The 14,670-nt window shown below is 39.7% G+C and overlaps 1 protein-coding gene across 1 annotated transcript in view; it reads left to right on the top strand.

Moving 5' to 3' along the window:
* Nucleotides 1–14,670, top strand: part of LOC105490872 (PKHD1 ciliary IPT domain containing fibrocystin/polyductin) — a 472,028-nt gene that overhangs the window by 2,898 nt on the left and 454,460 nt on the right. Inside the window, 8 exon segments of the mRNA XM_071096950.1 lie at nt 1,356–1,433; nt 2,069–2,219; nt 4,584–4,692; nt 8,576–8,633; nt 11,343–11,421; nt 12,704–12,778; nt 13,835–13,899; nt 14,411–14,450. Coding sequence (XP_070953051.1) covers nt 1,356–1,433; nt 2,069–2,219; nt 4,584–4,692; nt 8,576–8,633; nt 11,343–11,421; nt 12,704–12,778; nt 13,835–13,899; nt 14,411–14,450 — 655 coding nt within the window.

The raw sequence follows: 14,670 nt of genomic DNA on the forward strand, positions 1-14,670 counted from the left end.
GTTATGACTGTATACTTCAGTTTTTAATGGCCAGTGATGATGCAGAGCTTTTAACAATAACTTATAATCTTTCTTTTATAATTCCTTTTGGGCTACGTGATGTAATTCTTTTTAGATTTTACTGCCCGACCTTCCCAAAGAGAATAACTTGTCGTAATAATTAGACTGCTTGTGTTATCTCAAATCATCTGTTCAATTTTCTCTGTGAATGGGGGTTATCCTCTGTATTTTTTATGGCATTTGTTTTTGGGCTTCTTTAGATAGAGGTATCTAATCATCTTTGGAGGAAGGTCTAGTCTGGCTGGGGCTGCCATAAATGGCTGTGCTAATGTGCCATGGTTCCCCACCACCCTCAGATGTGAAGTGCGTCATGAGAATAACTGTATATGGAAGTCCTGGGCTAGACACAGTTTCTGATAAAGAAACTATAAATAGTTCTGTCGGTAACACTTTCCTTGTTTATTACCTCACTGAGCAGCTGAGTGAGTTTTGCTGGCTTCCTTAACTTGGCCTTTCCTTCATCAAGCCATGTCCAGGAACATCTTCAAAGATGGAGGGATTGATTAAGGCCCATGCTTAGCTGGTGATCTATATGGGAGAATCCAATCTAGCCTAGCATATAAATTCCTTACTTTTTTTTTTTTAAACAAAAGGAAATTCCAGCAATGATCCATGCTTCATCCCCTCTCTCAGCAGGCACGGCAAAAATCTAGGGAATTTTGTATTCATTTGGGAAGACATTCTCATCATGAGGGGAAACTAGAGGACAGTATATTAAGCAGGAGAATTGAAATAGGAACAGCTTCTATTAGGTTGGTGCAAAAGTAATTGCAGTTTTGCCATTAAAAAGAATGCAAAACAGCAATTACTTCTGCACAAACCTAATGGAAGTCTTTTTTTTCTCTCCGGGACTGGAGATAATTGGTGATCTTTATAGGGAAATATGGCCACCTGATTAAAGAGTGGAAAAGAGAGCACAGAGAGATAGTATGGGTTTCATTAGGACCCAAATATGTCCCTGAGGCTCTTTCCAAAGGAAGTAGAAATTCAGAATTGTCCTGATGAATGCAGGGTTTTTGAATGTCTAAGATGAGAAGAATTGGTTAAAATTTTCCTTAAAATGGGGCTTCCGATGATGTGTTTCCCACACCAGCAGCACCTGGTTAGAAATGTAAGTTCTTGGGCCTGCCCCAGACCTACTGAGCCAGAAACTCTGGGGATATGGCGCAGCAACCTGTGCTTAATCAAACCTTTCTAGTGATTCTAATGCAGGTTAAATTTTGCTTTAAAATATTGGGGAAGGTAGTGGTTGAATCTGACCTTCAAAACCAATGTTTTTTTCCACTTACTTACAGTACCTCACCTGAGTTTACATATTGAACCTGAAGAAGGTAGCCTTGCAGGGGGAACGTGGATTACAGTCATTTTTGATGGTAGGTTGGGGTTTTACCAAGTGCATGTTTCTTAAGTATTGACCCACAATCCTAAAGAATGTGAGTCTTTGGTTTTCTTCGTTGTCTAAGGACAGGTGTAAAAGTGGGCCTGAAGGGAGATGAACAGACGGACCAATTTCTGTCTTTCTAGATACTGGCTTGCTAATGTCACGGAAGCAAAGCACAGTGTGCCATGACACATCTGTGTCCACTTTCCCATTCCAGGCTGTGGGATGGGACTCTGGGATTTCTGCATGAGATGATGTGGAAGTGTGTAGCATAGTGCTCAGCAATGCATCTCCCAGAACCTTGGCTATCTTCCTTAAAGACAGTCCTCTACTTGGGAGCTTCTACATCATTCCTTTGAATATCCATCCCCAGCAGAGTAAAGAGTAAATCTGAGGGCTGAAAAATTCTTTTCTGGATTTAGGTGAACCTGAAGAGAGAAAACTCTTTCATAAAATCATAAATGAGAAAACTCCTTTATACAGAAGCTATGAGGAAATTAGGAGTATTAATTTAATCCTTGGGTAAATTTAACGTCTTACATTGCCCCCAGGATCTTAGCACAGTTTCACACTATCCTGTGTCGATGACAATTCTATTCAGCCTGAGATTTCTTTCCTTTGCGTTAGGTTTGGAGTCGGGTGTTCTTTACCCCAACAATGGCTCTCAATTGGAGATATACCTGGTGAACACGAACATGGTGGCGCCCGCACTGCCGAGTATCCCCTGTGACGTCTTTCCTGTTTTCTTGGATTTGCCTGTGGTGACGTGCCGGACCAGGTATACCTGTCTGGGAATAGGAAGACCAGACAGGATGAGGGATTTTTGCTTATCTCAGTATCTTTTGGTGACATATTAGAGCAACTGTTGTTGTGATTCAATTGCCAGCTGTAGTTGTTTAAAAAAGTTTCATGTGAATATACTTTCTAAAAGGTCCCTAGCTGGGATCTAGAGCTTAAGGGAGGATGAGAGTATGGGGAAGAACTTTGAGATATTCATAAGGAGGGGCTGGATTGTGTTTCCATTTATTTTTTCTTTTTGCAGAGTTCTATGGCTATTAAGATTTTAATAAATGGTGCCATTTTGCCTTTGCAAATACTCATCTTTTGGAATAGACATAATTACAATGATTGCACATAAACCCCAAACTGGTTAGAAAGGAAATTTGCTTTAGGCTCTATTTGCTGAGTTTGACATTACCTCTATTTAGAAAATATTTTTATAGGACTCCAGGGGATCTATTTTCCTACTCAACTTCTTGTTGCCCTGTGAAGTTTAGACTAGTTCGTGTTCATTTTTATTTACTCATGTCTTAGGCATGAGTAAATAAAGTGCATAAAAGGGGATGATTGGTTAAGAGAAAAAAACCACGTTCTTTTCTTTTCTTTTCTGTTCTTTCTTTGAGGAAGTCACCCCTCTTCCATGTTTGGCTATCAAAATCACCAATCACACCACATATGTCACCTCTTCCCTGAACACTCAACTAAGTTATCTTTCTCTTTTTTGAAAGGAGAAGGAAAAACTTGTAGTAATTCATTCACAGGGTGTATGTGTGTGGACCCACACTTTTTGTGCAATTCATCACCCCGAAGGGATTTTTTTTTTTTTTGTAATTTACACAAAGGTACAGCATGTGTAGCCTTAGTGACCCTGTGCCTCAGCTCTGAGTTTCTCATAACACTTATATGTCAGTTACCCACTTGTCAGATTCATCCTCACAGAATTAAGTTCTTTGAGGGCCGGGAGTGTGTTTAATCTCACCATTGTAGTCCTCATGATGCATTGCGCAATACCTTAGAAGGTGTTCAATAAATGTCTGTTGAGTTTAACTTTTTTATAGCACTACTATTGGTTTTAAAACTGGGTTATATATTTCCCTTAGGTTTTATGGTGCATTTGGGCATAGACATTCTGCAAAGACTTGCCATGAAATAAGTCAAAGCTCTGGAGATTTACATGTCCTATCTCCTTTATCCCAACATACTAATGATTTTTGGATGCACCATTGATTTTATGTTATCTTTTTAAAGAAAAGAAATATGACCTTATTAAATATACTAATTAATTGGAAGACAAATATCAGATTCAATTAAGTGTGAAAAATGTACAGTTTATCATCAACAAAATACTGTCTTACTCATCATTATCATAAAAACACATAATTGTTTTCTCTAAAACAGCCATTGCAGCGTCAAAAGCAGCACTTCACGATCAAAATATAATGTGAACACAAATGTAATTTAAAATTTTCTATTGAGCCACTTGAAAAAGTCAAAAGAAACATGTGAAATTAATTTAATAATGTATTTTATTTAAGTCAACATATCTAAAATATTTCAATATGTAATATATACAAATTAATAATGAGATACTTTATATCTTTTTGCATACCAAGTCTTCAAAATTTAGTATGGATGTTATAATCATGGCATATCTTAATTGGGACTACCCACATTTCAAGTGCTTGATAAGCACATAAGACTAGGGGCTAACACAATGGACTATTCAGATCTAAATATTTAAGGTCATACTAAAGATTTTGTTGGAAAGGTTTGGAGAGGAGACACGTCTTAAATATAGCTTCTTTCTTATTCATCATATTCTTCCTCTTACAAAAATCAACATGGATGTCAGCATCAGGTGGCAATGAAGCCACTGCAAAATTTATGTAGAGGAGAGAAGATCCAGGACTCTCTGTTTTGATGGCTACATGAAGTGCTTATGGGCTGCTTGGACAATTATCAGAAAGAGCCTAGATTCAAGCCCCACTTTGCCCTTAACCTTTGAAGCTCCTACACATAAGTCTCTTAGTTTTTCTAACATTTTTTAAACCATGAAAATGGGGAATTATCAAAGTCTCTTCTAATTCTTAAAGTCCGATGAACCTATGATTCTGAGAAACATGAAATATTAAAAACAATTCAGGGAGTTTCAACACAAAAAATCATAACATTTTTTTGCTGAAGGACTCAGTTCTTAAAGTCTAATAATTATGAGTGGATCTAAGGTGAAAGGTGGCTGGTAAGAATCCTTGGTTAGCTCTGTTTTACAAGTGCATGGAGGAAATTTGAAGTGGCAAGTGGGCTGCTAGCTTTGGGAATTCATGGCTTTTGAGTCATAAGGATTTCCACTTTCTGTCCTCAGATCTCTGCTGTCTGAAGCACACGAGGGTCTGTACTCCCTGGAAGCATACTTCGGGGGACAGTTGGTAAGCAGCCCAAGTCCAGGACCACGAGACAGCTGTACCTTCAAGGTGGGTTCTAAGGTTGGAGGAAGGTATGTTTACATAGTCTGAGGGTGTGCTTGTGTTATTGAAAGGCAAATTGTAAATGAGCCACAGTGTCTGCTTGACAGTGTTAAAAGAAAATGGTGGATAGTAATGAGAGAGTTTCTTAGATCATACTAATGAAAGATGAATTTTGAACGCTTTTATGTCAGCCTTTAGCTAAATGCTTTATGTACACTATCTAATTCAATGCTCACAATTTTATGGGGTAGCTATTCACTGTCCTGTTTTTACAAATGAACAATCTGAGGCTCAGGGAGATTAAATAATTTGCCCATGTCATCAGGTAGTAACTGGCAGAACCAAGACTTGAACCTGCATCTGACTCTAAATTCTCATCTAAACGGAAGCCCATAGAGGGGCCACCAAGATTACCTTTGTGGATCAGTGTTTCATTTTACAGCTCGGATCATGCTGAGTCTCAGCATGGTGAAGACACTCAAGGACCCACATTTCTTGGTGAGGAGACCCAATTTCTACCTCTCTCCCTGCTTCCTGGTATATTTCTGTTAAGTCTTTCCAACACTGAACCAAAAGGGCATTTGCTGTTTAAATTCTCCTTCTTGCTGGGGGAGATCAAAAAGGAAGTAGAGAGAGAGAGAGAGTTTAGGAAGCCATGCCTGTCTTATTTTACAGCCTTGATACCTATATTGGGAGTTCATTTATATTTGGTTCAGTCTATTGTCCATTTCAGATTAGTTTTAAACGATCTCCGAAAAGGTAAGTCCTAGATGGTTTATGAAAGGCAGAGATTTGGCAGTACTTCTGTCAATGTGGTTGCACTTCACCTGGGGTACCTCTGTTTAAAGCTGTTTCAAAACATACAATGCAGTCACTAATGAATGCTCCTTCAGAATAAGGCTTCACCTTGTAAATTCGTCTCTCCTACGATCCGTGTTCCATATAGGCTATTTGTTTTTGAAATTTGGAATTTGCTGTTGCTTCACGTTTAATAACTTGTTTCTTAATCCAAGAGAATCTTGTTTTCTGGAATTTTGCTTTTGCACGTATGCAGCAGAAAGAAAAAACATTATATCATTCTTTCTTACTAAGAGCTGCATCACCACCTCTATCCTGTCTCAGGGAACATAATAGAAGAGAGAAGTCCAAGCATGCTTCTTAATCACCATGATCCTTTTCACCCCAGATGGTAGTTTTCCTGCTTATTAAAAGATTGGTTAGGAGCGAGAGGGGGAAATAAAAGAAACACTTCCTAAAATTGCACATGAAAGAAAACAAGTCCGTCAGTGGTTCAACTATCTTGGCAAGTTGATGAAAAATCACCAGGGGATGCAGTTAATGAGAAGCATTCCAAGCTAAATAAAACATGGCGTGTCTCTTTGTTTTGGGACTGGGACTGGGGAACCATGAGTATTAAAAATTAATCCCATCTTGCCAGTCCACTGCAAAGGGCCTGCTGTGGGCGCTGACAAGTTTGAATAACTCACAGAAGGTTGATCACACAGCTGGTGGCTGCAGCTTTCTCATCCTAATCTGCTGTATTTCCTCTCCTTTCTCCTGCTTCTACTGACCACACTGGGGCCCGAGGATCAGCATGCGGGAAGCTTGATTTGGAAGCTCATTAATTTTTCACTTTGTCATGTCTCTAGCCTGGTGGGTGACCAGGGGCCTGTTTCTCTTAGAAATGTACCATGTTACGTTGTGTCAGCTCAGAGAGAATCACAAGTGAAGCCCTGTTTGAGGTTTAACCCCAAGGCTGCCTCACCACAATCTCAGGTGCTGGGAGGGAGTAATAAAGGGGTTGCTCTGTTTCCCATGGAAGTCTGGTAGAAGGATTACAGACTGAGTGCTGGTTCTTAGATTTCAGGTTGAAATAGAGAGGTATGCTTCCTTATTTGGTTTGGACTCAGTTGTTCCAGCTGCCTCAGCTTCTAAACATCTGTGAGATAGGTCAATAACCACTACTGTACTTCACTAGGCTCCTATGATATAGTCCAGTTGAAATAATGTTGGTATGAAGGCCTAGGGGCAGTGGTTGGCTGGGAGGCTGGGGTGGGGACTGAATGTTTGGCAGGTGTGTGTGTAACTGTATTAATCTTTATCTTTCGGTGTGATCAGAGCCAGTTCCCAAGCTGTGAAGTAACAACATTGTTATTCTGACCCCCTGACAGCACATATTTTCTGTGAACTATTTTCTAACCCTTTCCTTTAGAAAGTGAGGAAATTAGCCTTCACGGCAGACTATACAGCATATGGATCAATACTTAAAACCTATGCCTGGCAAGCCACCATCAGCTTTGTTGAAATGTCTGTTGATTCTCAATGTCTGATTAGGGCTGTTGATTAACAACTGAGTTATTGTTTGGTGATATTCTCTCTGGGAATCCTGAGGTTCTGAAAGAAGACCAAACAAAACAATTTGCTGCTGTAATTTGTTTTGCAAATGGGAAGCACTGTAGGTTGTATGGAATGGTGGTAGTCTAGGCATCTAGAAGGGGTTGGCGAGGGGGAGGGAGGAGGAGACTAGATCTCTTCCTAGGTAAGTCATTGGCTCACAGGTCAAGCCTTGGTCTGGCCAGTCCATCACATTGGCCCTGGTGTGATTTCCTGATGGAGTAATGCACTAATCTTAGATTAACCCAGATGCCTACAGGTGAGATGGAGTTCCTGAGATTGTCTCATTCTCACCTCTCCTTCCAGGCAGTATATCAGTCATCCAGATTGGGCGAGTCTATCCATTCACAAAAATTCGAATGTCGTCTACATACTAGTCTATGCACAGAGACACAGCAGCGACTCAGTCAGGCATTGTCCCTGCCTTTATGGAGCTTATGGTCAGCAGAGAGCGTGCTTTGGGGACAGGGGGCATTGTAAGATGATTTGGAGTGCCACTGCCAGGCTTTCTCAGGCTCCCACTGCTCCCATTGATGCTGCTTTCCTCCTTCTTGAAGAACAATGTTGCTTCCCATTCCTTGAATCTTTTGAGTCATTTTCCTCACAGCAGGTACCTTCCACTTCTCTAGTAAGTGCCTCAGTTGTGTACCTATCCAGCTTCTCATTTTTTGTAGCTTACTGATACCTACCAAGGTGCTGGCTGTTAATGATTTAAGTTTTGATCCAATTAAATAAGTGCATTCCTTTCTAGAAAAATCAAAATCTTCAAGGCCTCAAAACATCAAATTACAACAATGGAATTAAAAGACTGATGTTCTGCATGAAGACCTGTCTACCTTTCTTTCTAGTAACATGTGTTCTTGGGTATGGAAGGTGGGCAGGTGGAAATAGGCTTGTCAAGGTTTGGACAATATGGTACAGAATAAAGGGCTATGTGACCTTAATCAAATTACCTCTACCTCATCTATAGGAGAAATATGATAATATCCATCATTCCTGTTTCTTTTTTTTTTTTTTTTTTTTTTTGAGACGGAGTCTCGCTCTGTCACCCAGGCTGGAGTGCAGTGGCGCAATCTCGGCTCACTGCAAGCTCCGCCTCCCGGGTTTACGCCATTCTCCTGCCTCAGCCTCCCGAGTAGCTGGGACTACAGGCGCCCGCCACCTCGCCCAGCTAGTTTTTTTTTTTGTATTTTTTAGTAGAGACGGGGTTTCACCGTGTTAGCCAGGATGGTCTCGATCTCCTGACCTCGTGATCCGCCCGTCTCGGCCTCCCAAAGTGCTGGGATTACAGGCTTGAGCCACCGCACCCGGCCCCATCATTCCTGTTTCATAGAAATATTACAAGGATAAAAAGAACTAGAAAGATGTGAGGGTGACACAAGGAAATGTAACCATTTATTACCTTCAAGTAATGCTGTCTGAGGAATGGCTTGTGCCTCCTGTGTTTGTGAATATTTTAATGACATGCTCACTTGTGGTACTATTTTCTAAACAGTTTTCCAAGGCGCAGACACCCATCGTTCACCAAGTTTATCCGCCAAGTGGAGTTCCAGGTAAGAAATCTTCTATTAAAATAGGAATAATTGTGAATCTCTTTGCCAAAGCTTGTTGCAAACCTAGGTGAGTGGTTTTTATGAGTGGGAAAATTTAGCTGCTTCTTTGATGCTGTTTTGAAAATAAGACTCAACCTCTGGTTCATTTTTAACGTGCTTTGGTTTTACTTCTGGGCACTTTTGCTCTGTTACTTCACTGATAACAAAAGGAATGCAAACATGAAAAGAAAAAGAGGACAGCAAAATCAAACGAGTTGATGTTGGAGACTGGAGGAAAGAGGAGTCATCCTTGCTTTTAACTTTGTAATCATTCACATAATAATAAACCTTTATTAAACTGTGTGCCAGGATCCAGTCTAAGCTCTTCAGATGTCTCACTAGATCCTCGCAAAAACCTGATAATAGAAGGGCTATTTTTATTCCCATTTTGCAGATGAAGAAATGAGGTAGCAAAAGGTTAAGGAATTTGCCAAAAGTCATACAGATAATAAATACCACAGTTGAGATTTGAACCAGACAGCCAGAATCCAGAGTGGCCCATATATTCACCATTTTGTCATTAACTTTAGTCTTCATCTGGGGGTTTTGTTTATAAAGTTAGAGAGCACACAGATATATAAAAGCCAGGAGGATAGAAAAGAAGATTATATAAAGCTGGGGGATTTACATAAAAGAAGGGATTGCAACTGAGAAGTGGATTCAGGGATTGCTAAATCTGCCTTAAAACTAAGTAGTAAACACAACTAGGATTATATATAATTTGCTGTCTGATTCCTGCCAAATTCCTACCTTTATTTAAGGTTTTCCACTTGTTAGGGTTTCCAAAATGGTATGAGTGTGCTAAAAAGTTGCTGAATTTTTATTATAGTTGTGTCTAAATGCATAGATGGATCTTGTTGTTTTGATTGGCTCAACTGCTCAAGCATGTCAGAATGAAGATCTAAGTTATTGAAAAGCGTTTTATATGTTCTATGTTTGTGTGTATAGACACAGATTATGTATGAGTGAATTTAAATTATATTTCAGAGAATGTGAATTTGGCATGCTCTTACTCATGCGGGATTTTCACAGATCTGTTCCTTTCCATTTGTCTGAATAATCAGGACCTGATATTTTATGAAAGAGGGATGTGGTCTGTGAAAATCACATGCAGTCATTTGGGTCCCTGCTGCTCTGGTGTTAGAAACTCCTGTTTAGATAGCAGAAGTCTTGTTAGGGTGAGGGATGAGGAAGCAGCCGGCCGTTAGAGGTGTGAAATGGAATGTCAGCTGGCACCCAGATCTGCCAAGCCCATTTCTCCCACCAAGCTGGAGTTCTGCTCCGTGTCTCTTCCACCTTCTGGGGAAAGGATTGGTGGTTGGCTGGGTTGGAGTGGTCCCCCTGGGCAGGATTCATACGGCTGCATCTTTATAATCACTTTCCAGATGAATACTCTCATTTCATTTGGGAAGCCTGCCCAGTGTAGCAGCCAGGGAGATGGGGGAGGTGGTAGGGACAAGAGGGGTGATGCTTTCTGAGCAGTTGGGTTTGTATACGTGGTTAGCAGTTTTCCAGTATGACATGGAATCCCCCAGCACCGTGTTCTGGTGTGGCCATTTGTCAGCCTCTGTTGGCTATCTTTGTTTAGAAACAAAACGAAAACCCACAGAAATTCCTAATTTCTACAACCTTTTGTTAGTTTTAAAATTGTGCCTGTCAAAGCTAGAAGTCATACTCACCGAGGCTAGGGTATTGATCATTTGGCCCTATTGAAATTAGAATTATTCTGCCAGAATTTTTTTTAGCAGTAACAGGAAACTTGAGACTCCAGGTTTCTGCCAACTCTGTGACCTTTGCCTGTTATTAGGTCATTCTACCCATGCACCTACAAAATGGTGGCCGTAATACCTTCCGGAAGGTTTCTATTATTTTAGTGAGAGTCATTCACTAAAGATGCAGATGAAAGTCACTTCTTATTAATAACACACAAGTGCAATATGAAGGGAACATCTTTTTGGTTGCATTCTTTGGTGGCCTTCAATGTCTATAAAGAGGCTCAGTTTTCTGGATTTCATGACCTCATTAGTCCCTCAGTACCCTTTTCTCTTCTATTCTTTGACTTGAGGTTTATCTCCCTAACCCACATTCTGTCACCTGTAAACATTGCCTGTGATGGTTTAAGTAGACACGGTTAAATATTCTAATTATTTGGAAGGCATATACTTGGGATCCCTGAAGACCCATCAGATTGTGTGATATAAGCCTCTTCATATGAAAAGCCTGTTCATTTTAGCAAGTGCCCAGAGGAAAGCCTCATGAAGCCTGGAGCACCCAAGGCACATGTTCTTAAATCTCAGTTGGATGGATGGTCTCCACAGAGCCAAGAGAATGGAACAGGGCAGTGTGTGGTGACGAGCCCCTTCTTTCTGAAACGTTCACACTTTGAGACTGTGAAGAAGACCCATTATTCCTTCTGTGCTCCATGCATAGATGATTAAGTCTGTGATGGAAACAATAGCTTATTTTAGCTTTTATATTTTATAATATTTATCACTAAATCATACCCTTGACCTTACTGTTGTACAATTTATTAAAAGTATTAATTTTCTGGGTCATGACCTGTTTTGCCATATTGAGTATATGTAACCAAAAAGAAACGTGGTTTTTTAAATTATACATTGAGTTTGAGCTGAGTCCATTAAATTAAAAAAAAATTCCTTCTTCAAACAGGAAAACTAATACATGTATATGGCTGGATTATGACCGGAAGCTTGGAAACTTTTGATTTTGATGCTGAATACATTGATAGGTAAGCGTGTGTTTGTTTTTGTGTTTAACTAGTTACATACATGCTGCACGGCTTCCTGGGACCAGCTTCCCTGATGGCAATAAATTGTAAGCAGTTGGCACAGAATTGCTATTTTCCTCTCTTTGCAGTTTATGGTCCCTCATGAGCTGGGCTTCAGCAAACTTTGCTAATGTAATTGCAACTGGTCGATTAAGTTGGTCCATTTATTTACTGACAACTAGTCACTCTGGGCTCAGTGTGAAATGAACTGTAATTGCATCTGTGGATTTTCTTTTTGAATTCTCACCCTTCCTTCCTTTGTTTCTGAGGCTGAAATAGATTCTTTATAAAATGATGTGTAAACCCAAAAGCCCATTATAACTTTCTTATTTGGTTGTTATCCATTTGTGCTTTAAAAATTGTATTAGTGGGATCAGAGGAAAACGTGGACACAGGTACTAAAAGCCATAGAGCTTTTAATGTTTTCTGGGAATGATTAGGATGTCAACATGACTTTCTTCACTGGAGATGTGGTGGAAAGTGTTACTATTAAATCATCCACACTAGAGAGAGAGGAGAACAAGACAAAAAGTGTTGAAATTGTAGAGGCTGTAAGAAGCTCTAAGCAACTGTAATCATTCAACAAATGAAGCAACTGTACTGAGGATTTATAAGGTAGACGGAAAATAATCTTACTATATGCTCAGCTGCGTAGATTCTATACATGGTGTCTAATTTTTCCTTCACTTGGGATGGGTTGGGGGCATCCTCTTCTGTTCTATTCCATTTGTCTGATTTTGCCCTAGTTGAAGAGAACATGATCTGATTACTCTCAGGATTTACATTTCTGGCATTAAGCAATGGTCAACCTACCTTACTAGAAAACTACTCTTGTTGTAGGGGGTAGAAACTCCTACTACATCCTTGGGAATGTGCCACATTTGCTAGTTGGTCCCATCCCAGCCATCATCTGGGATATAGTCTTTGAAAGGGGGAATAAAGGCATAAATGCAATATTATCTCTGTGTGGAACCAATGTAGCCAGTGTGGAGATTATGAAGGTTTTTGGGAAGGGAGAAATATTTTCTGTTTAGTGTGAAAGCATGAGCCATGAGTGCACCCCTACTCTGCTGAGAATTTGACTTGACATCCGCTTTCAGCCACCTGCAATAGTGCAGAAAAATCCAGAGGAGAATGTTCATAGCCATGTTTCCTCTGAGTTTTTTGAGGAATGTTTATTGGGAGCATTGCACAATTATCCCTTGTCTTTTGTTTTCCTTTTTTTCTTTTTTTCAAAATCCAGCCCAGTGATCTTGGAAGCTCAAGGAGACAAATGGGTTACTCCTTGCTCTCTTGTAAATAGGCAGACGGGAAGCTGGTGAGTGTCTTATTTATCTTGCCAATGCATATGCTTGTAAGTTCTTCCACATGGATACAACACACACACACTCTCTTTCTCTCCCCACTCACCACATATCTGTTTTTTTTAAAATATAAATCACACATAGCTATTTACTGCCTTATCTTTAGACTACTGAAAAAGACACAGGGATTGATTCAAAGTGCATATTGAAGTGGATGCCAAAACCTTCCTTGAAAACACGTAGCTAATACTTGTTAGGGGCTTACTATAGGCCAAGCTCTGCTTGAATGCTTTACATTGAAGTCACCCAATAATCTTGGGAGTATGTATGATTACTAGTCTCACATTACAGATGAGGAATTTGAGAAACAGAGAAGTTAAGTAACTTGCACAAGGTCTCACAGAGAGCAAGTGGCAGACCTGGGATTTGAACCTTGTCTAACTAATCAGCTCCCAGAGTTCATGATCTTAACCACTATACTTCAGTGACTAGCCAAAGGTAGAAATAACTTAAAAATTTAGGAATAAGTTTCTACACTCTCCAGTTTAAAGACCCAACGTTTTACTGTATTTTTACTTCACTCTGGACAGGGTGGGTTGCCCTTCCTTTGAGGCCATTACAAGAATGACACCCTATGGTTTCACTTTTTCGGGCTGGTGTATAGTAGAGCCAAATTCTACACTTGTGTGTAGTCTTCCTTGTGTCTGCATTTTGTTTGGTCAGAATTGTCCTTTATGGGGTTCATACTTGATAACAGATTTTTTTTAAAATAAAGGTTTTGTTATACTTGTCATATGACACATTTGAAAAGAAAGGACCAAGTGCTTAGAGTAATACTAGTTAGTACTAGGGCAAATGCTTAGGGTATTACTAACTAGTATTACCCTATATATACACTAGTTAGTAATACCCTAAGCATTTGCCCTAATGAACTCATTATACCTTCAGTACCTACCATTTTCTCTGGCAAATTTGTTTTTCCTTTTGCTTTCTACTTTCCTGGTTAAAGAGTCAGATCTTCTGGTGGTGAGTTGTCTGGTCATTCTTACCTCCATTTGTCTTTTCCTTAGTTATCCTATCCAGGAGGACCATGGTCTTGGGACTCTGCAGTGCCATGTGGAAGGCGATTACATCGGTCTGTTAGAGAAGTAACATAATTTTAAAGTCTTATCCATTTCTTTCTCTGTATCCAGACAAAAACAATTGCAAGATTGGTTCACATGAGGATAATAATAATAACAATAATTACTATTTGTTAAGAATTCCCTGGAAAACACTACTATATGAAACAGCTCATATAGAAACTAATTTAATGCCACCAACCTGTGAAGTTGGTGGAATTTTTTGGCTTTGCAGGTGAGAAAAATTGAAGTTAGTTACCAGTAGATCAATATTTAAATGATGCTCCATCTAGCCTGGGCTCTTCCCTGCTATGCAATACTACATTTGCCCTTTTATTGCTAGAAGGCCACATTGCTAATGATGCTAAGCTTATGGAGGTGTTGTTTTGGTGGTGGGGGGTAAATAAATTACAGGTTTGGTTGGTAATTTGATGATGTTGGAGTCTTTGGGCTTATGAAAGCAATGGCCTGGCCCAGAAGATTCATGCAGATTCCTGAGTTAATGTGTGTTTCTTTGTGTTACAGGCTCCCAGAATGTTAGCTTCTCAGTATTTAATAAAGGAAAGTAAGTAACTGGGTATAGAAATAGGCAAATTTGTCTTCATTTTATATTATCTATCTCTCTCATCTTGCTTACTTTATCTTTTTACGATGGAAAATTTTAAACATATACAAACAGAATAGTATAATGAGACCTCATGTACCTCCTTGACTTTTTTTACTTCGGTGAAAAAAATTGTGTCCTCGTCACTAATCTGTAGGCAATGTGTGTTTCGATATGGTGG

The sequence above is a fragment of the Macaca nemestrina genome, chromosome 5 (assembly GCF_043159975.1).
Source record: "Macaca nemestrina isolate mMacNem1 chromosome 5, mMacNem.hap1, whole genome shotgun sequence".
In the NCBI taxonomy this organism is placed as follows: Eukaryota; Metazoa; Chordata; class Mammalia; order Primates; family Cercopithecidae; genus Macaca; species Macaca nemestrina.